The sequence below is a fragment of the Thermobia domestica genome, chromosome 3 (genome assembly GCF_964235325.1).
Source record: "Thermobia domestica chromosome 3, izTheDome1.hap1.1, whole genome shotgun sequence".
Classification (NCBI taxonomy): domain Eukaryota; kingdom Metazoa; phylum Arthropoda; class Insecta; order Zygentoma; family Lepismatidae; genus Thermobia; species Thermobia domestica.
This window is the reverse complement of record NC_137456.1, coordinates 189,250,561-189,273,566: the sequence shown is the minus strand read 5'-3', so window position 1 is coordinate 189,273,566 and position 23,006 is coordinate 189,250,561. Positions and strand designations below refer to the sequence as shown.

General features: G+C 37.3%; 1 protein-coding gene across 1 annotated transcript in view; it reads right to left on the bottom strand.

The window, feature by feature from the left end:
• The window catches only part of LOC145681559 (bestrophin-4-like), a 1,326,494-nt gene that overhangs the window by 60,188 nt on the left and 1,243,300 nt on the right, over nt 1-23,006 (bottom strand). Inside the window, exon 9 of the mRNA XM_081753197.1 lies at nt 19,679-19,886. Within this exon, the coding sequence (XP_081609323.1) occupies nt 19,679-19,886 (208 nt within the window). The remainder of the gene's footprint in view (nt 1-19,678; nt 19,887-23,006) is intronic.

The window sequence follows — 23,006 nt, the reverse complement described above, 5'->3', positions numbered from 1 at the left end:
AATACGGACCCTGGTCAAAAGGGCCCGCGACAATTTGGCCTTGTGTCAAAAAAGGCCGGGTCATAGGAGCGGCCTTAAAAAGGCACGGGTCAAAAGGACCGGTTTCTAAAGGACACGGGTCAAAAGAGCTCGTGTCAAAAGTGTCCTGCGACAAAAAGACCCAAGTCAAAATAGACCTGCGCCAAACAGGCCCAAGTAAAAAGGGCTCAGCGTGAAAAGAGCCCAGGTCAAAAGGGATCAAGTTAAAAGGCCCTGTGTCAAAAGAGCCTGGGTTGAAAGGACCCCTCCTCAAAAGGACCCGAATCGAAAAGGCCCAGCGTGAAAAACGTTTGGGTATAAAGGTATCAGCGACAAAAGGAAACGAGTCAAAACGACCCCGCGTCAAAAGGGCTCGAGTTAAAAGGGGCCTGTGTAAAAATAGCCACGGTCAAAAGGATTCCGCCTCAAAAGGGCCCGGGTCAAATCAGAACAGCGTGAAAAGAGCCCAGGTCAAAATCGTCCCGCGACAAAAAGACCCGAGTAAAAAGAACCTCGTGTTAAGAGCTCGAGTCAAAAGGGCTCTACGCCAAACGGACTGTGCCAAAAGGGGCCCCGCTGCAAAAATGCCCGAGTCGAAAAGTCCCGGGTCTGAAGCTCTTCGCAACAAACGTTCCCGGATCAAAACGGCCCCGCGTCAAAAGAGCTCGTGTCAAAAGTGTCCTGCGACAAAAAGACCCGAGTCAAAATACACCTGCGCCAAACAGGCCCAAGTAAAAAGGGCTCAGCGTGAAAAGAGCCCAGGTCAATAAGGCTCGGATAAAAGAACCCCTCCCGGACGAAACTGGCCGAGTCTAAAAGGCTCGGGTTCAAATAGATCTCCGCAACAAAATGGCCTGAGTAAAAGGACCTGTGTGAAAGGGTCTCCGCGACAGAAAAACCCGAGTCAAAATGGCCTCACGTCTAAAAGGCTCATGTCAAATGGGCTTGAGTTAATAAGGCCCTCCGTCAAAAGAGCCCTGGCCCAAAGATTGCGCCACAAATGGGTCCTTAGCCAAAGGGCCCGGGTCAAAAAGTCTCTGCAACAAATGTGGCCGTGTTAAAATGGCCCCGCGTCTTAAGTTCCCGATTCAAAAGGATCCCGCGACAAAAAACCCGTCAAAACGTTACTACGTCAAACGGACCCAAGAAGAAACGGCCCCGCGTTAAACAAGCGCAAGTCAAAAAGTCTCCAGGTCAAAAGGGCCTGGCAACAAAAGACCCCGAGTAGAAACGGCCACGCGTCAAATGGTCCCTAGTTCGAAAGAGGCCGGGTCAAAGGATGCAACTCAAAAGGGCACAGTTCAAACCAGCCTCGGTAGAAAAGAGCCCGTGTCAAAAAGGCCTGGGTCAAAAGGTCTCCGCAAGAAAAGTGTCCGATCAAAATGACCCCGCGTCAAAAGGGCCCGAGTCAAAACATCCCAGAGTGAAATGTCCAGGTCAAAAGTCTCTGCGACAAAAGGGTCCAAGTCAAAATGACGACACGTCAAAATGGCCCGCGTCGAAAAGGCTCGAGTTAAAACTCCGCAATAAAACGACCCTGCATGAAAAAGACCCGGGTCAAAATAGTTCCGCGACAAAAAGAACCGAGTCAAAAGGGCCCTGCGTCAAACGAGCCCGAGTATAAACAGCCCCGCGTCAAGAGAGCCTAGAAAAAATAAATAAACATTCGCAATAATGTTACCTAGCCGATTTTGAACGCTTAAGGCAACGGCTGAGAGTTACGCGGCTGAGCGAATGTAAAAAAGGAGCCCAGGTCAAAAGATCTCCGGGTCAAAAGGGTCCGAGTCACAACGGCCCTGCTACAAATGAATCCCAGTCAAAACGGCTCGCGCCAAAAGGTCTTGGTGAAAGGGCCCCGCGACAAACGGGCCCTACATCAAAAGAGCCTGGGTCAAGAGGACCCGCCTCTAAAGGACACGGGTCAAAATAGCCCCGCTACTAAAAGGCCCGAGTCAAAACGGTCCCGCGTCAAAATATCCCGGGACAAAAGGAATCGAGTTAAAAGAACCCTGCGTCAAAGCAGCCTGGGTCGAAAGAACCCCGCTTTAAAAGGGCCCGAGTCGAACGGCCCAGCGTGGAAAAGGTCTGGGCGTAAGTGCTCCGCGACAAAAATTCACGAGTCAAAATGGTCCCGCGTCAAAGTTACACGGTAAATACGGTTTCACGTGTAAAAAGCCTGAGATCAAAGCAAGAGTGGAAATCAGGCATGTACGAGGGGATAATATCCCCTTCGTAAGTTGAAGTGATGTGCAAAAGAAGGAAAAACATCTGTAGTTACTATTAAATTATAGTAAATTTAAATGGTGATATTAATTTGTTTGTTAATTTTTCTGCAACAATCTCTATCGGTTAAGTCGTTCTCCATCAAAGTTTGCTTGCCCTTCCGACTTTCTGAATCAAACCTTATCTATTATTGGCTTTCTCCTTAGTTCCAAAATTCCATTTCCACCCCTGGATCAAAGTATAGAATGAAAAATATTCTGTGGAAAAGATTAGTTTAATGTTGCTCTGAGAAGACGTATGTGGATCTGTATACAGGGCATTGGGACAGAACAATAATAACGACATGCGTGGACGCATTAATTTTTGTGGATTTTTTCTTCTGAATACTCATATCCTTATAGGGAATATACACTTAATATACAGCGTGTCATTTAAATCTACGCAGTACCTGAATTCCGCCATATTGCATATCACACAATATTGATTTTAATGTAAAAGGTTATGATTTTACACCTCAACCTTGTCTTGAATATTCCCACAAATGAAAGTGTAACTCATTTCTGACACATCATCTGTTTGGGACAGGGAGTGCTGTGTTTGACATATGTAACTAATAGAAAAAAATTATCGTGACAGGGCAGTAAAAAAGAACCGCATGAACGGAGGAAAAGAAATTGTTACAATTTGGCATTGGTTTAGAAACAGCGTTAAATGATTTAGTGTACATCATGGCCGCCATCTTGAATTCTGTATATTGTATACTACAAAATATTTTGAAATAGATAGAGGTAGATGCGTGTGACATAAATTGATGCTAGAATCTTGATACAATCTACCTTCATCGTCCGCTTCAAGAGCATCGGAGTCTATATTAGATAGTATTTCCGTAATCCTCCGGGCGAAAATCCTCCACTATCATAAGAACCAGTCCCTGTGTTATTCATAGCCAAAAGCTAACTAAAAAGAGGATGTCAATCCTATGCAAACTACAAGAAGGGTGTTGAAACAGCTATGCACACTTCTACTGGCTAATAGAAAAAGGGCAACAAAAATAGCTACATGTTTTTTCTTCTCAGTGCTTATATCTTTATAGGGAATATATAATACTTTATACAGCATGTCATTTAAATCTAAGCAGTAACTGACCTGTATGCACGAAAATGATAAATATTCGTGGAAAGTAAACACAAAAAAGTAGTTTTATGTTGCTGTTGTTTTCTTCCGTCGCAGGAACTGACCTTGATAAGTGCGCGACAACTAAAGTTGTCTCCCTGACTGAAAGCCTTCTAACAAGAGAGGAACTATAGTTGTCGATGAGTCTGACGTCTCATAGTTCTAAGTATTTGCAGCTATGAAGCGAGCTGTATGCCTTCTCTGTCACTCCCTCTCTGCCCCTAGCTGTGGCTGTGTTTGCGAAAATATGGTTTGCTTTTCATCGGGGTAAGGCACGACAGTCTCAAGAGAAGCCCTTCGTCGTAGCAAGTGACGTCACACAAAGTAGTGACAGGCAGGCGCAGAATGTGCTGAACAGACTTAGCAAGCTCAACACTAGTTTTTTTAAAAAAACAAGCAGTTTTACAGAAATTTTTGTGATTCATTATATACATATATATACACAGGGTGTTTCAAAACAACACCGATAACATTTGGAAACTGATTTCACCTAACATAAATCATCCTCAAGGGCATAATTGTAGGACACTAAACTGAAATTTTCATTTGTTTTCTGTTATTGCAACACACATACACACACAAAACCCACGCATATATAGAGTGTTTCAAAACAACACCGACAATGTTTGCGAGGTGATTCTTGACACCAAGATAAGGCAAAAAGTATATACTAACCTAGATGAAAAATGCTTCCCTTTGGAGTTATAGCCTGCCGAAAACATAAAAAAAGGAACTTTAAAGGTCCATAGCCCCAAACCTATTGGATCTACATTAGTCGGCTCAAGGCTTCACTTAGGGACTAGTGTGTATTCTATCCTAAAATACATGTTTCAGAATCCTGCGGTTCTTCCGCAACGAATTTCATACAAGGAATTTTGGTACGGGCATATAATTTGAAACACTCACCTACTACCTCTATAAAAATTGTCTCGGAAGTACCGCAGGATTCTGAAACATGAATATTTGGATAGTGCACATATTAGATCCTAAGTTAAGTCTTGACCCGACTACGGTAAATCCCATAGTTTTGGAGCTGTGGACCTTTAAAGTTCATTTTTCGCCTTTTCGGCAGCCTATAACTCAAAGGAAGCATTTGTGCACACAGGTTGGTCTATACATTTTGTTTTATCTTGGTGTTAGGAATCAGCTCCCAAACGTTGTTGGTGCTATTTTGAAACACCCTGCATAATAATTTTAAATGATACGCACTGAGTGCTAAGAAGACAGAGAAAGAGATAAAACAAATCCTATCACATTAATACTGTTATTGTCCGGAGAATAATGGTAATAAGAAACATTCGTATGATATAAAAAATTCTTAGAAATTATATTTCTGGCAGAAATTTTAAGAGAATAATAGGTTAGTAGGATTTAAAGCTACTGGTTCTTCTAAAATTATTGCATCATGCTAGATCGCATAGAGAATTTTTCGTTTAAAAACATCTGATTAGAAAGAAATTATACTTCAAACAAATATTTAAATTCAGTTTAACTTTTAAACACTTAGTGAATCAAGCAAATGAAAGCAAATGGTATGAAAAGTGACTGAGAAATTTAGTATTTGGAGAAGCAAAAAAGTAATGTGCATGATACAGAAATTTCTCGTGTTTGCTCGGAAACGAGACGAGAAGTGTATGTTCTAATAAGAGTTAAGACAAGAGGTGTATGTCCAAGGTAGAGACGAGACGAGAAACGACAATTCTTGTCTCATTTTTGAGACAAGATATTTATCAAGTCTCATGGGCAACAATTCACTGAAGTCTTAGATACCAGTGTTTTAGTATTACCTCATTCATAGTAAAAGTTCATAAATTTGTACAGTGGTTGTACGAACACAATGAAGAGTAAAATGAAATGTTTCAATTTTACGTCCACGCTTATGCCGGTTAGGCTAAAGGAGACGGTGATGATGCGCAATGAATGAAATGGTGGAATGAAGAAAGAGAGGAAACAGGAGAACCCCGAGAAAAACCACGAGCACGGACAATGAAGAGTATTTATCAACATTTTAAGATACGTAAGTTATTATATAATATACTTCAATAATAAATATGATTTAAATGTTGATATATTACACTCTTAGTGGACCTGTCGTGATTCGAATCAAAACGAGACAAAAATCGAACACTTAATTTAAGAGACGACAGGAGAAAGCTTTATTTCTCGTCTCGTCTCGTGACGCAACGCAAATGCTTTGTACGGTACGCAAACGCTCTGTAACTACGCAAACGTACCGGTAATTAAATCAAGTCTTCCGTGTCACTAAGGAGGGAGAAGATTGATGGCTCAGTAGTACATATGATGTGAGACCCATAATTCAATCACAAATATAGTACTGTTTCCCAAATAAGATTTTCTCGTCTCGTCAATTTTTATAGAATTCTCGTCTCGTCTCTGGTTTCGGATAATTATTTTTCCTTCCTCTTGATTATCTTAAAAGTTTTTCCGTCCCCTCTTGTCTCGTAAAGTAGTATCTGGTCTGGATTCAGAAGAAATAATCTGCTAAGTTTTATGTTGCTTGATGGTAATTGAAGAGAGTACTACAAATCTGTTTTGAGATCAGCCCTATGTAATTGGCAGAGAGAAGAAGCTAAATCAAACAAAACGTGAATTTTAGCTTTCTTCTTGAGAAGCGAGATTATATTTGACATAGATGGTAGATCTACAGTTTAAAGTGGAATTCGAACCCGAGCTCTCATACAGAAAAGGTTCATGTACTAGTCATTAGACCAACAGTTAGGGCTAAAGTAATAAAACACACACACACACACACATATATATATATATATATATATATATATATATATATATATATATATATATATATATATATATATATAGTTTTTATTATACATTATAATAAAATAGTTTTTATTATAATAACTCCCAAAATAAGGAAAATTGGAGGAAAAACAAAAATCCAAAAGTGTTACGTAACGAACGGGGGAGGGGTTTAGCCTTGCATTATGAAGTGTGACAAGGGGGAGGGAGAGGATAAAAATTGGTCAAAAATACCGTTACGTAATATGTGGACGGCCCCTTAAGACTAATCATTGTGTGTGTTGGTAGGTAGCCAAGTAGGTAGCCGTAGCCAGCCCAAAAATATGAGGCGGTCGAAGTTAGGGGACCGATCCAACCATATTATAGTTTATTATTATATTATAGCAGTTCATTTGCAAGTCTACCGTGAATACTTTAGGGGGCGTACGCAGGTGTGGGTCGTGGGGTCCGCCCCCTTAATCCCGACTTTTTAAAAATGTAATCTACTTTTAGGAGAATTTTAGAAATTTTCATATAATTTAGCCTCAAATTGTATTTGGACTTCTCTAAAACGCTTTAGGCCCCTCCCGAAATAAATTCCTGGGTACGTCCCTGTTAGGTTGAACAGTAAAACTTTAGGGGCGGGGCCGGCCCCCTATTTCTCCTGTGGATATGGACCTGTAGCCAAGCAACTAGTCAAACACAAAAGCATCAATTGTCAACTTTTTGAGAAGTTACATTTTCTCAGCACTAATAATTGAATGCTTTCTTTACATGAAAATAAGTTTATATTCATACTTTGTTAATTTCGGATAACAAAAAACTTTATTTCATTTAAGTATGTTGTTTCGCTTTGTAATAATCTATTACCAAAAGACCATTGGTCAAAAAATATTTTGAAAATATCTTTTGTCCCCAAATCTAGTTAAATCCATTAAAGTATAGCACTAGTAAACGGTCCACAATCAACTGCCAATGGTAATACATATTAACAAATTTTAATTTCAAAACAAATAATGGGGTTAAATCTGACCCCACGATAGTACTTATGTAGTATAAGAATAACGATATTAGTAAAGAGTTAATATGAATTACGTCAATAGGAAATTAAATTAAAAATAGTTTACTCTACATAATCTGATTTAAGAAAAATAATGATAATAATAAAATAAAATAATGCAACAATAAAAAGTTTTTTAGATAGTAATCCTGGATTCTCTCGTGTTGAGCAACATGGCTTTCCTCAATACTGCCTCCAGAAGGACGATAAATAAGTATTATGAAGCACTCCAGTTCACACTTTTGGTTAGCCAACCACATATCAAGAAATGTCTCAAATTTATTTTTCAGACCTGCTCCCCCCTTCCTCAAAAATTCCTGGATCTGTCTGCGATATCGGTTGTTGCCATTAACTAATAATAGTCATAGCATACCTTTTGAAATGTTTTCAAACTCTCTTTGCATAAGGAATAGTTTTCCGTATTTTTTCTTTTTTCCTTTCTTTTCTTTTTTTCGCCCTTTTACTGTGCTGGAAAAGAACTTCATAAGCAGTGTTTGGCACACGACCCGCTCGGGAGAGTAATGCTCCCGGAAGTACGTTTTTTCTCGCGCTACTCTAGCCAGCTGTTTTAAACACTATCCTAGCTAGTTGTTTTAAGTTGGACACAAAATTTATATCATGGAGTACAAGGGGAACAAAACGAGCCCTGTGGGGCTTCTAACCCGTTCCTACTACTAATACTACTTATCTGCACAAAAGTAAGTAAATCACTTTTTTCAGTATTATTTTCATATTTTAATTTAAAAAGTCTTACAAAAATATTAAAAAATGTAAAAAGAAACTTTCCTCGACCCGGGTTTAAACTCACGCCAAAAGAGATTTTCATTATTAGCACATAGCGCTAGCCCAGTTGATTTTAAGATGTCTGCGTTTACACCGGTTTCCAAAGGGACTAAAAAAAATAAAAATCAGAGAAAAATTCTGATTTTTCTCAAAATTTCTCACTTCAGGGACACAATAAGGAAATGTAAATGGTACACTCCGATTCAAAATATTGCGACACCCAACGCCGTGCAGTTAGGCCACCAAATATACATCTTCTTATCACATAGTCGTGTTAGGTAAACAGACCCCTCTCTCATCTCCTTTCTTCCCTCCCATACTAAAATTAGCTAACAACATGAGCGCAATTCTTATTTCAAACTATACATGTATTAGTATAGATAAAATGAAATAACAAAACCGAGACGAAACAAGATTCATAGGTTGATGTAGGGAGAAACTGAAACACCCACAATGAAAAATTGAAACCAATGAATGTCTATTACACACAGATTCAGAAATGAGGCAGAGAGAGAGAGAGAGAGAGAGGAGAAAAGGAGAGGAGAGGAAGAAAAAGTAGTAACGGGAGAACAGATAAAACTGTGGAATTCAAACGTAGTAAGAATATAACCTAACATTATAAAGTTCCGTTTCCAGAAATCCAACAGTAATATAGAAATAACGTTTGTTTTACATAGTTTTTCAGAACTATTCAAATATATAGACGATCCTTTAAATATTTATTATGTTACTTTCATAATATATAGCATACTCAATTTCAAGTAGAACTGTAGATCTCCGAGACACATCTACGATAATGTCAAGGTTTAACACACACGTTTTGTTTCTGCGTGGTTCGATTGCAAATTCGGTAGTGTTCGTTGGACGTAATGATCCAAAATACATTTTAATATACCCAGCAGATAGCGTTGGTCATATCCTCCATTTGAGACTACTAATGCAAACTGAACGAAAAAAACGAAACGAAAAGAGAAAGAAAGAAAGAAAAAAGATAAAATTGAAGAGTACTATTTTATTGCTAAATATCTATCACATATAACCTATATTATAAGTCCAAATAGTATCGTAATGAAAAGCTACAAATGTTGGAAAGGAAAAGTATATGTTTCTTATAGATGTAGCATCTTTCAAATTTCAACGTGAATAAAACACATTGAATTATAGGATGTGAACAGATATTGTGTCGAACTAGTATAAATAAAATTTTGTTTTCAAATAACCAAAGAGGTACCATTTTCTAGTCTTTTTCGAAGAGTTATCTATTCCGAACATCCAGAATTGATTTCATCTCTTCCGAATATAACGTAATTTGCACAGAGAGAAAGAACACGCTAAGAGCTCATACGCATCATAGTGTCAGTCGTATGATGTTCGTTAGGTTATAGACTACCACTGGATCGAGGAATTTAAATCCGCAGTGACCCTGTAATTCGACTGAGACTCGGTAACCCAGAGGATAAAAAAGAGATTTTACTTATTTCCTTGCGTTTAAACAGTATTCCTCTCAGAGATGACTAGGACCGTTGATATTATCACCATAGCACGAAAAGCACGAGGCCGAAGTTCCCAGTTAATTAAATTCCAGAAGCAGAAATATCGGGCCTCTGCTCCGTTTTAACTTTGGAATATGAAATGCATGTTAGTGTGAGAGGGAGAAAGTGAAAGATGCCAAGACAGATAGGGAAACGTCAAGAAAGAGAGGGACGGGACGAATATAAATATGAAGCATACTTACTATTGCAGTGTATGATATAGAACGCACATACTATTTACTCAAACTATCGCCAGTGATGCTTTGTAAGTTCTCCATCAGAAGATGAATCTCTGTTCGCAGCCAATATTTTATGTGTAAAAATCATACTATTTGATGGGGAATCGAACCAATACTTTTCAATTGGAAGTCTGACGCGTTACCACTACACCACCGATTGCTTTAGCCAAACTTTGTTTAACAAATGGTGTAGTGTTTCTTTCTGAGAACGAAAACACGAAAAGTGCATACTGCAGATCAATGATGTCTTTGGAATGTCCTGGTAATTCCCTTGCCCTTTCCCAACCAACATTCGTAAATCGTCTCTATCATGATACAGATGTTTCTTTCATATTCTTACGTAATGCTTGTCCAGTATGATAAGTCGATTCTTCACAATCACATTGTAAAAATTTTAACTTTGACGTGAATAAGATTTGAACCTATGTTAGATAGCTGTATTCTTCATAAGACCACTGCGTTACCCCAACACTATCATGCCACCTGAAATTAGAAGCTAAATATTACTTACTTTAGCTGTGATCTTTGGAACGAATCAAAGTGCACAACGAAATTGATTTATTCGACGGCGTAGAGAGAAATTAGTGCCCACTAATAAAGGAAATACATACAATCCAGGAAAAATTACAGAAATAAAACATATTTTTCAGTAATTTCGTTGTGCAAGTTCAAAATTACGTGAATAATAATAATAATAATAATAATAATAATAATAATAATAATAATAATAATAATAATAATAATAATAATAATAATAATAATAATAAATGTATACATTTACAATATAGTAGTTTAGTATTATTATTATTATTATCATTATTATTATTATTAGCATCAATTACCCGCTTCATTGGGTTAAATTGAGAAAAATATTAATATCGTCCGTGACTCAGTCACTGTTATTATTACTAAAGTCCTCTTTGATATCGGTCATTTTCGGTGAGTTTTATATATCCCCTCCCCACCCTATGTTGTGGGGCACGGCATCTGCAGTGTCATTGTTGATCTCAGCGAGCCAGAAAACTGTGAATTCGACACTGATATTGGATATTTCGATCATGTTTATATGTCGCCTCCTCCTCCCAGTAGAGGAACTGAATTTGCATTTGAACAGCATCAGATGTGTCACTGTTAATATCAGCGACTCCAAAAATTACAGATTCGCCACTTATACCAGATTTTTTCGTTCTTTGTTAAATGTCACTTCCCCTCTCCATCTCTTAAGTTCCAGCGTCCAAGTGATATGACAGAAACCATCTCAGGTTAGAATTTCATCTAGGTTGAAAATTTGATCGTGATGGATACGTCGTTTCGCGAGTTATAAACTTTTATTTATACTTTTTAACTTCTCCCTCTCCTCAACCCAAGCTATATCCTCAAAGTAAATAGATAATTGCCGTCTTAGGCCCGAACCTGATCTGTGTTGAAAATTTAATTGAGATGGGTCGTGTGGTTCAAGAGTGATGAAGTAACAAGAACAGCCACTTTCATTTTCAGTTTTTTTTCCACACGTATCTCCCTCTCACCGGCCCCTACGCTGCACCGTCAAACTGAAATGACAAAAGTAGTCCAAGATCCGAACCTTATCTATGTTGAAACCTTTATAGAGATCAGTCGGGTTGTTCAAAAGATTAAGAGCCACAAACATAGTTACTTTCAATTTTATAATATAAGTTATTATTATTATTATTATTATTATTATTATTATTATTATTATTATTATTATTATTATTATTATTTGCTTACTTTTGAATTTGCACGGACAAATTAATCCAAAATATGTTTTATTTTCACAATTCTTTCTTCGATTGTAAGTTTTTTTTTATCAGTGGGCACTTATTTCTCTCTAGGCCGTTGAATAAATCAATTTCGTTGTGCACTTTATTGCAAATAACGTTACAGGAAGAAGCCGATTCGTTCCAAAGATCTGGGCTAAAGAAAGTAATATTTGGCTTGAAATTTTAGATGGCATGATAGTGTAGGGGTAACGCAATGGCCTTATGAATAATATTGCTATCTACGAGTAACATAGTGATTGTGAAGAATCGATTTATAATACTGAACAAGAAATACGTAAGAATGTGAAAGCAAACACCTGTATCACGATAGAGACGATTCACGAATGTTGGATGGGAAAGAGCAAAAGAATTACCAGGACATTCCAAAGACATCATTGATCTGCAGTATGCACTTTTCGTGTTTTCGTTCTCAGAAAGAAACACTACACCATTTGTTAAACAAAGTTTGCTAAAGCAATCGGTGGTGTAGTGGTAACGTGTCAGACTTCCAAATGAAAAGTATTGGTTCGATTCCCCATCAAATAGTATGACTTTTCCGCATAAAATAATGGCTGCAAACAGATTCATCTTCTGATGGAGAACTTACAAGGCATCACTGGCGATAGTTCGAGTAAATAGTGTGTGCGTTCTATATCATACACTGCAATAGTAAGTATGCTTCATATTTATATTCGTCCCGTCCCTCTCTTTCTTGACGTTTCCCTATCTGTCTTTGCATCTTTCACTTCTCTCCCTCTCTCCCTCTCACACATACATGCACTTCATATTCCAAAGTTAAAACGGAGCAGAAGCCCGATATACCTGGTCTGGAGAATCTAATTAACTGTTAACTTCGGAGTCATGTTTTTCGTGCTATGGTGATAACATCAACGGTCCTAGTCATCTCTGAGAGGAATACTGTTTAAACGCAAGGAAATAAGTAAAATCTCTTTTTTATCCTCTGGATTACCCAGTCTCAGTCGAATTACAGGGTCACTGCGGATTTAAATTCCTCGATTCAGTGGTGGTCTACTCACACCTGACATCCTAACAAACATCATACGACTGATACGATGATGCATATGAGCTCTTAACGTGTTCTTCCTCTCTGTTTAAATTACGCTATATTCGGAAGAGATGAAATCAATTCTGGATGTTCAGAACAGATAACACTTCGAAAAAGACTAGAAAATGGTACCTCTTTGGTTATTTGAAAACAAAATTTTATTTATACTAGTTCGACACAATATTTGTTCCCACCCTATAATTCAATGTGTTTTATTCACGTTGCAATTTAAAAGGTGCTACATCTATGAGAAATATAAACTTTTCCTTTCCAACATTTGTAGCTTTCCATTACGACATAGTTTGGACTTTTAATATAGGTTATATGTGATAGATATTTAGCAATAAAATAGCACTCTTCAATTTTCTCTTTTTTCTTTCTTTCTTTCTCTTTTCTTTTCGTTTCGTTTTTTTCGTTCAGTTTGCATTAGTAGTCTGAAATGGAAGTTATGACCAACGCTATCTACTGGGTATATGAGAATGTATTTTCAATCGGTACGTCCAACGAACACTACCGAATTTGCAATCGAACCACGCGGAAACAAAGCATTTTGTGTTAAACTTTTGACATTATTCTAGATGTCTCTCGAAGATCTACAGTTCTACTTGAAATTGAGTATGCTATATATTATGAAAGTAACATAATAAATATTTAAAGGATCGTCTATATATTTGAATAGTTCTGAAAAACTATGTAAAACAAACGTTATTTCTATATTACTGTTGGATTTCTGGAAACGGAACTTTATAATGTTAGGTTATATTCTTACTACGTTTGAATTCCACAGTTTTATCTGTTCTCCCGTTACTACTTTTTCTTCCTCTCCTCTCCTTTTCTCCTCTCTCTCTCTCTCTCTCTCTGCCTCATTTCTGAATCTGTGTGTAATAGACATTCATTGGTTTCAATTTTTCATTGTGGGTGTTTCAGTTTCTCCCTACATCGACCTATGAATCTTGTTTTGTCTCAGTTTTGTTATTTCATTTTATCCAAACTAATACATGTGTAGTTAGAAATAAGAATTGCGCTCATGTTGTTAGCTAATTTTAGTATGGGAGTGAAGGAAGGATGAGAGATAGGGGTATCTTTCCCTGACACGATTATGGGATAAGAAGGTGTATATTGGGTGGCCTAACTGCACGGCGTTTGCTGTCGCAATTTTTTGATGCGGAGTTCACCATTTGAAAGGCTGCTCTATTGTGATAAACCGAGGTATGAGGTATGATCATACGATAAATAGGGATGATGCTGAACTCGCTTTACTAAATGTCTGTAATTTAATTTTAAAAATAGGACACCCTCTAAAACAGAGCATACTCTGTCTCAAACAGATGATGTGTCACAAACGAGTTCACATTCTCGTTAATTAAGGTCTAAGTTAGTCTAAAATAATACCCTTTTATATTTAATAATATTGTTTGATATGCAATATGGCGGAATTCAAGATGGGTTCGAAGATGATCCCACTCCAAATCAATGCCATAATGCCAATTGTAACATTTTTGCCTCCATCCACGCACGCAATTATTATTGTTCAGTCCCAATACTTTTGACTAACCCCGTATACAGCTCTACATGTGTCTCCTCACTGCAAAATTAAACTAATCTTTTTCACATATTATTTTTCATACTATACTTTGATCCATGGCTAGAAATCGAATTTTGGAACTAAGGGCAAAGAGAATAATATATAAAGTTTGATTAGGCTATGTAACGAGAATACAAACTCCGAAAGACGGGAGTGCAACCTTACTTTAATGGAGAATGACTTAAGCAACAGCATTTGTTGCACAACAATCAACAACCAAACATAACTTATAGCACCATTCAAATTTTCTATTTGTTACTAATAACTACAGATATTTTTCCTTCTTTTGCACAAAAACTTCAACTTACCAAAAGGACAATATACACTTGTGCGTGCCTGATTTCCACTCGTGCTTTGATCTCAGGCTTTTTAGCCGTGGAAGCGGTCCCTTTTGACGCGGGGCCTTTTTCAGTCGGGACAGTTTTACGCGTGGAACTTTCGACTCGAACCCTATTGGCGCGGGGCTGTTTTGACTCTGTACCTTTTGACCAGGGCACTTTTCAAACAGCGCCCTTTCGACGCGGGCTTATTTCTCGCCGACTATTTACCCGGGCTCTTTCTACCCGGGGCCGTTTTGACTTGGAACCTTTTGACTCGGACCCTTTGGTCGCCGAGCCGTTTTGGCAAGAGCCCTTTAGACGCGGGACACTTTTTGACTAGGATAGCTTTGTCATGGGGCCCTTTTGACTCGGGCATTTTGGTCTTGCCCTTCTGACATAGAATATATATTCATCAGCTGAAATGCGTTGGGGAGGAGGAAGTTATAAGTAAATAGATGACCATCGATCCAGGGCGCAGTAAAATTACTTACGCAACTGGTCATATCTTTCTTTCTCCTGATTTCCACTCCCGATCTCAGGCGTTTCAGCCGTGGAATTGTATTTACCGGGCTTTTTATCGCGGGGCCTTTTTGACACGGGTCTTTTTGACGCGGGGCTTCTTTGATATGGCCTCTTTTGACTCGGGGCATTTTGTAGCGCGGCCCTTCGACTCGGGAACTTTTGACACGGGACCGTATTGACCCGTGTCCTTTTTTACCCGGGCAAATTTTAGATAGGGCCCTTATGTCTCTGGCCCTTTTGTCGCGACGAGCTTTTGTCCTGGGCATTTTTGACAGCGGGGCCCTTTTTACTTGGACCATTTTGTCGCCGGTCCCTTTTGACCGGGGTCCATTTTACTTGGGCATTACTGTCTTCGCCTTTTTGTCCGTGCCCTTCTGACAGAACTATATATATATATATATATATATATATATATATATATATATATATATATATATATAAATGCATCAACTCTGCGTGGGGCAGGACAAGGGGCAGGTATTATTAATTAGATGATCGATGATCAGGACGCAGTAAAATTAGTTACACCACTGCTCATATCTCTTTCTCCTGATTTCCTCTCCTGATCTCAGGCTTTTTCGCCGTGAAATTATATTTGCTGGGCCCTTTTGACGCGGAGCCTTTTGATTCGGGCCTTTTTGACGCAGGGGTCTTTTGACTCGTCTTCTTTTAACGGGGGCCTTTTGACTCGGTTTATATCGCGGTGCCCTTTCGCCTGTAACCCGTTTGACACGGGCCGGTTTGACCCGTGTCCTTTTTGAGGTGAGGTCCCTTTTGAGTCGGACATTTTTAATAGGGCGTTTTTGTCGCGACGTCCTTTTGATTCTGGCCCTTTTCACAGCGGGGCTATTTTGATTCGGATCCTTTTGTCGCAGGGCCCTTTCGACCGGGGCCCTTTTGATTTGGGTGCCCTTCTGACAGAAATATATATATGCGGGCGGCAGGGGGAAGGTATGAGTAAATAGATTATGAACGATCAGGGCACAATAAAATTAGTTACGCCACTGGTCATATGTATCTTTCTTCTGATTTTCACTCCTGATCTCAGGTTTTTAGCCGTGGAATTGTATTTGCGAACCTTTGACGCGGGGATCTTTTGACTTGGCTCCATTTGCCGCGGGGCCTTTTTGACTCGGGCCCTTTGGTGGCGGGGACATTTTGACTCGGGTCATTTTGACGCGGGACTGTCTTGACTTATGCCCTTTTGAAGCGGGGTTCATTTTGACCCGGCTTTTTTGACATAAGGCCTTTTCGACTTGGCCTCTTTATTCGCGAGGATCTTTTGACCCGTGTCCTTTTGAGGCGGTGTCCAATTTGTTCCGGTTTTTTTTTGACATAGGGCCCTTTTGACTCGGTCTCTCTTCCCTCGATGATCTTTTGATCCGAGCCCTTTTGACGAGGGGAACATTTTCACGCGGTGCATTTTCGACTCGGGCACTTTTGTCGGGGGGGGGGGGGCACTTTTGACCTTGCTCTTTTGACGCGGGGCCTTTTAAAACCGAGCCCCGTTTTGACTCGGGCCTTTCTATCCTCGCCCCTTTTCGGGCCGCTCTGACATGGAACCATATATATATAACGCAGCAGTTGAAACAAGTGGGACAGGGGGCGGGTATGAGTAATGGATTATCCAGGGCGCAGTAAAATTAGTTACGCCACTTTTCATATCTCCTTCCTTCCCTTCCTTCTACATTATATCTGGAGATGTATGTTCTGACTAATAGGTTACAGTGGCGATTTTACAAAGTAAGAGGATATACGCTATCCATGATAAACTATGATCTTTAATATATACAGGGCGATAAATCGAAAAACTCTATATCGGTCTTTTGTCCTTCCTTTCGAAAAAATCCTGCGGGCGTTAGTGATTATCATGTTGTAATTACTGTATTATATTGTGCTATACATGGAATAGATACTTCTGTGTTTTATTTAATAATAAGAACTTTATTTACATTTATTACGACCCTTGCTTGACGACAGCGAAACATATTCACGTTCAGCATATTCAGTTTCCATTCTGAAGTAAGGACAATGAGACAAATGAAATAATTCACACATACATTTAGGACTTGGAAAAATGTCCTGCGAACATGTCGTGTTAAATTCCTGAAGAGTGAAAAGCGCTAGTAGCAGGTGTCAGCAGTTATTAACTTAACATATAAGAGAATAAAATGAAAAACTGAGAATACAAATCTTTTCAGAGATGATAGTGTACTGATGCTTCAAATCTGTGCTTTTACTCCCTATACCTACGTTATTTCCCTAGTCAAAATAAAATCTGTTCAAAATTAATCATAATTTTTTATACAACCATCCCTTCCTTGGAGTACTGCGCGGTCACATACCCGTCACGGCGATGTAAAGGCACTTTTGGCGACGAGGATACATTTTTGATTAGTATTTTCTTAGTAGATCCTGTCTGCGCTGGAAGAGAAAATTAAAGTCCAACCCGATAGCACAATACGTTCACGTTTGAAACAGTTCCCATGATGGTATATTCTTATTCTTATTCTTATTCTTATTCTTATTCTTCTTCTTCTTCTTCTTCTTCTTCTTATTATTATTATTATTATTATTATTATTATTATTATTATTATTATTCGAAGATAAAATAGAAATTAGAAGGGCAAACATAATACTCTTCGTTATTGAGGTGAGGTTTAACAACGACTAGTCTACTCTTGTGACTCGATATATGCATTTGATTTCATTTATTTTTTTGGATGGTTGGGTTTAGTATACCTTTTCAGCACTGAGGCTCTATGAGATAGAGACCTATAGTTTTAGGTAGAACATGAACCATCGTAATGGGTTCAAATATCAAAGCTGTCATATCAGGAATTAAACCCAGAAATTCTTTCAGCAAGGACGCGCGTCCATGCTACCATACGAAGTGGTAAGGCGTGACTGAGATTACATTATTATTTAAGAACGTCTGACAATTATATTCCGAGAACGAGTGAGCCTTCTACGTAATATTTCGACGTGTTATGTATGCCTTCATGTATAAGACAAAATGCAAAACAATATGAATATGTATTTAATAACTTAAAATTTTAAACTATAGTATATCTAATTTTTTCAAAAGTTTATTCGATTCTATTATTATATTTTTATAACAACAAGGTTTTATTTAGTTACAGTTCTCATTCATGTTTCATAATACCAGGGCCGTAACTTGTGGGGAGGCAGGGGCAACTGCCCCTCCAGGGAATCCATCCGCCGTTCGAGGGAGGCCCATTTTAAGACAAAATTTTCTTACTTCATATATGAGGTTCACTATATTACATTAACAAAACAGCATACAAGAGGTAAATAAAACAAACAAAAAAAAATGTTCTGGACCCATTTCAGTAACAAATGTCTGGTATTAGGGGCTCTAGAAATAGTATTTGTTCGTATGGCTTTGAGATTTGTCAATATTGTCCCCTTGATTAATTTGTTATATATGGTACGGGCCCAGGGGCGTAATTAATGGCCCCTCAGATCTTGCCGTAAGAGAAAGATGGAAAGGAGGTCCAAGAATTAGAAAAACAACTTTTTCTAGGGGGCCCAAATACGCGTATTACTCTAAGTTACGGTGCTGCAGAATACACTCTCAGTTCAAAGAATATTAAAATAAAAGTAACCTCATTGTGATAATAGAATTGCATAGTTTAAAATTAGAATGTAAAACCATTCTTTAAAATAACTTCTTTCCATAGTTGCGCAATCGATATGAATTAGCACGTTTTTGGTTCATTAACAACAAATAAATCTTTTTGCCTTATATGATTTTGGTTGTCTCAGCATTTAAACCGAGAGAAACTGCTAACTAATATGCTAGTTTCTAAGGTAGATTACTCTTTTGCTATGAAGCATGTGTTTCTGATGTAAATTACGTCATTATGATTTTTTTTCTTTCCTGATCTGTGTAAATCTTTATAACCAACCTTTATGAATATCTTATTTTCTTATTTCATAATTTCACTCCAGAAAATAATTGTCCTTAGAGTAGACTCGAACTTCCGCCCTACAGTTTATCATACATTTTCAAGCATTTTACCACTAAACTATTTTTTTCGGTGAATAATATCATTCTGTTGATAGTTCAAGTAAATAAACTGTGAATAAAACTTGCAGTTCGTCAAAATCTGGATTCGTTTTTCTTTATTTACTTTTTATATATGCAAATCCACACATATTTTCAATTATTGTTAGTTCATCTTGCTGATTTTGATAGATATTGAAGTTAACTGGGCAAGGTCATGCTTTCGGGAAACTGGAATTGGCAGTGAAACAAGAAACAAATTGCATGAAACAGATGGTTAATTATTGTATTCTATTTGTACTTATGATGTTGCTTTTACTTCTACTCGTATATCGGTTGTTTTGAAATAGAATTAATTTTCGATTTTTATAACAAATGCTTGATTTCGAAAACCGAAAATGGCTTTTGATTATCAAGACAGAAATCCCCGATAAACTGGTTTTAACTTTTTAAACCAAAAGTTGGTTTTGGTTTTTCATACCGATGTTTTACTAGGTAAAGTTATTACTTAAAATGTTTTGACCAGAAAGAAAATATACATCACAAAGTGACACTATGGCAAACATAAACCAAGAAATAAGATAATTACTTTCTAATGCTGCGTTTAGTTGATTTCCATCTCTTGTAAGGATTCTTCTGAGTGCAGAAGTCACTGTGGCTACTCTGGGGAAGGATCCGTATATACTTTCTGATGTAGTTTTCTTGCTGGTAGCAGAAATAACACTTCTCTTTCTTTCTCGGGCACTCAGACGATTTGAATTTGCTAAGTTCGTCGCACTTCCACGTGCTGACTCATACTAAAACAAAAATACAAGATAGATGAATGTTACCAGAATAGGAATAAAATAGCAAATCTTATCAAAACAATTAGATACATATTTATAATATTACATAAGCATTAATATTTAAGTAAAGACAATTTTCGGTAGGGGATAGAAGTTCTACTTTGCAAATGATATGATGAAACATTTTTCATCTATGAATTTAGACGTAGGTGGAAGATGTTTATTTACCAGTAGTCACTTAATAGAGAGTAAGAAGCTTTGCTATAGAAGTGTTCGCATTTTAGTAGATATTGTCTATGTTTGAAGATTTCGAAACGTTATCGCATTTCGAAACCCGGAAAGCTAATGCTACTTGCAAATACCAGTCATCTAACATATAACAACATTTTGCGTAATTTCAGAAAGAAATCTCGTCTTCTGTTCCATCAGATATAGTTGCAATACGAGAATGATTAAATTCTTCAAAAATCATTGTTCGCTGAGTTAAATCAGTCATTTTCAGTCATAACTGAATATACTTACTCAGTAATAGTCAAATCTTAATTCAGTGATTATTTTATGTTACAAAAGAAGATATTTTGAAATTTGGTGATCATGCATGGAAGACGTTACAGTATAAAAATATCTACATATTATGAATTCTTCTATCAAAATGATTTGCTAATATATTATATGGTTTAATTCTAAATAGATGTCAATGTGAGGTATTCACCGATAATGATTTTAGATGGTACAGTTGGTACACCCCACGTTACACACCCTAGACTATATTTTAGACTTGAAATCAAGATTCTTCAATAAAAGAATCAAGATTCCCATAGGTGTACATTAGAAATGACGTGGGTCAAAGAAAACTTGACAAATATTCCACTGAGCCACCACCCACTGGATCCACTACCTACTGTGACCCACTCTGACACACCACTCACAGTGAGCCATACCGTCCTGCAACCTACCGTGACCCACTGACCTTCCACCCACTTTGGCCCGCTATGACAAACAACCACCGTCACCCACTCTGACAATTCACGCCCTCCTCCCCTCACTGGTTAAAAGATTCATATGTGAGATGAAACAAGCATGCTAATTTATCACTGCCTTAAATTTTACATCCTAAAAGAAGGAATACAAGGATATCTCAAGCTTGCTTGTCGGAGGGTGTATCTCTACCGTCAGAAGCTCAAACACTTCTCCGTTATAATATTAGTGGATCTAATCTTTACTATATAAACGACATGAAGTGTTTATCGTGGTCCACATTACGACGAATTTGAATAAAATTATCATATAAAATTATTCCTTTTCTAAATTACAAGCATATTTCAATGAAAAATTGGGTGAGATTTAAAAGTGTCAAAATAATGTGAAGTACGCGAAGGGAAAGATATGATAAATAAAATTTTGAGTTCAAGTTGTGAATTCTTAGCATTAGATTTTTCCGGTTCTTTAAACAATAAAGAAATTATTTAATTTGTTTCCCTCCAATTTTATCCTCCGTTTTCCCTAACTTCTTTATCTTATCTTCACTTTTATTTTCTATAAACATTGATATATTAGTCTGGATTTCTTTTCTCCATTATAAGGAGAAAATATAACTTTAAAGTTAACAGTATGCCAGGTTTTATATGTTTCGCTTGCCTTTGATTACATTAATATTTGTTAAGTCCATTTTCATTAAGACAATCTGTTATATGGAGATGATCTAAATATATTAATGAAAGTAATAAATTATTAAATTGTAATACTATAACTCAAACTTTGAAACTATATTACCGATGTTTATTAATGATATATGAAAGAAATAAACCGTATTGGGTTCGGGATGGTACTACAATCACGCATAGGCGTCAAATAACAAATAGTGGCTTTGTTTTTTGACGCAATACAATGTAGAAAAAAAAGGGTCCGCTACTGTTGTGTAAATTAATATTTTGAATTATTGCTTGTGAGTAATATACATTTTACAGAATTTTTTTTTCTTGCTTTAAAGACATTACAGTATACGGACATAATATCACGGTTGAAATATCACCACTAAAAATTTTGCGTGGCCGAAACCTCTCGGATATAATATAGCTGGACCAAATCTCACAGACTGAAATCTTGTCAGAACAAAACCTCCCCATAGAACGTTATATAAGAGTTCTTGGGGTAATATTAATAACAATTATTATTATTATAAAAAGAAATATTGAAATGAAATGGAGCCAGAAATGGTAACTTTAGACACTTGTATCTTAAGAATTTGACAGGTTTAAAACGAATAGATAGATAATTATAAAAGAAACCCAAATTAGAGGAAGTCTTGTTCACCAAATCCAGTAGCAACGTGGGGTGGAGAGGCAAGGGTAGATAACTCTCCAATATATACTAAATATAATTTAACGTTCTTCATAACTTTGTTGAATAATATTGATTAAAATGAATATTCATTTCCAAAACTCCTGGAGCAAATAACCCCCTAAGCTCATAATGAGGAGTCAATTTTAGTTAAATTATTTGGTAAGTGTGAACTGTGAATCCTAAATGGGGTTCAAAACTTTCACTAAAGATTTACTATCTCACGAATCCCTTAACTCCCGAGAGAAGACAAAACTCGGTATATGAATTACTCATTCAAAATAACGAAAAAAAACGTATCTCAATGTTAAGAAATTTCCCCTTTTAAGGGGCCAATTTATGTATTTTTCCCCATTCAAATCGACGTGGTCTATCTTATTATCACTTGAAACAAACTGAATCACTTGATATGAATTTTCTGTCTACTGGACTCAGATTTATTTTAAAATTCTAGAAAAATGGGTGCTAAATATGTTTGAATTGTAAATACTTCATGTCAGTTATGAAGAGGCTACATTGAGGGATAAGAAGACTCTGTATCCATATCTGACAAGTAACACTTCGCTCCTTGAATCCGGAATGACGGAATGCGACCATATCCTAAAAGAGCCAGTTCTAATTAAGAGGCATATGGATTTCCAGCGTCAGTCAGCAATGGGCTCTGGAGTAATGGAACTGTAAAATGGAGGAGTTTGATGTAATAAGGGCGTAAGCGAGTTTACGCCCTTTTGCATCAAACGCATTTGTGGCTTTTGCCATGCTTATTTAGCCTCCTCGTAACATTTCGATTCA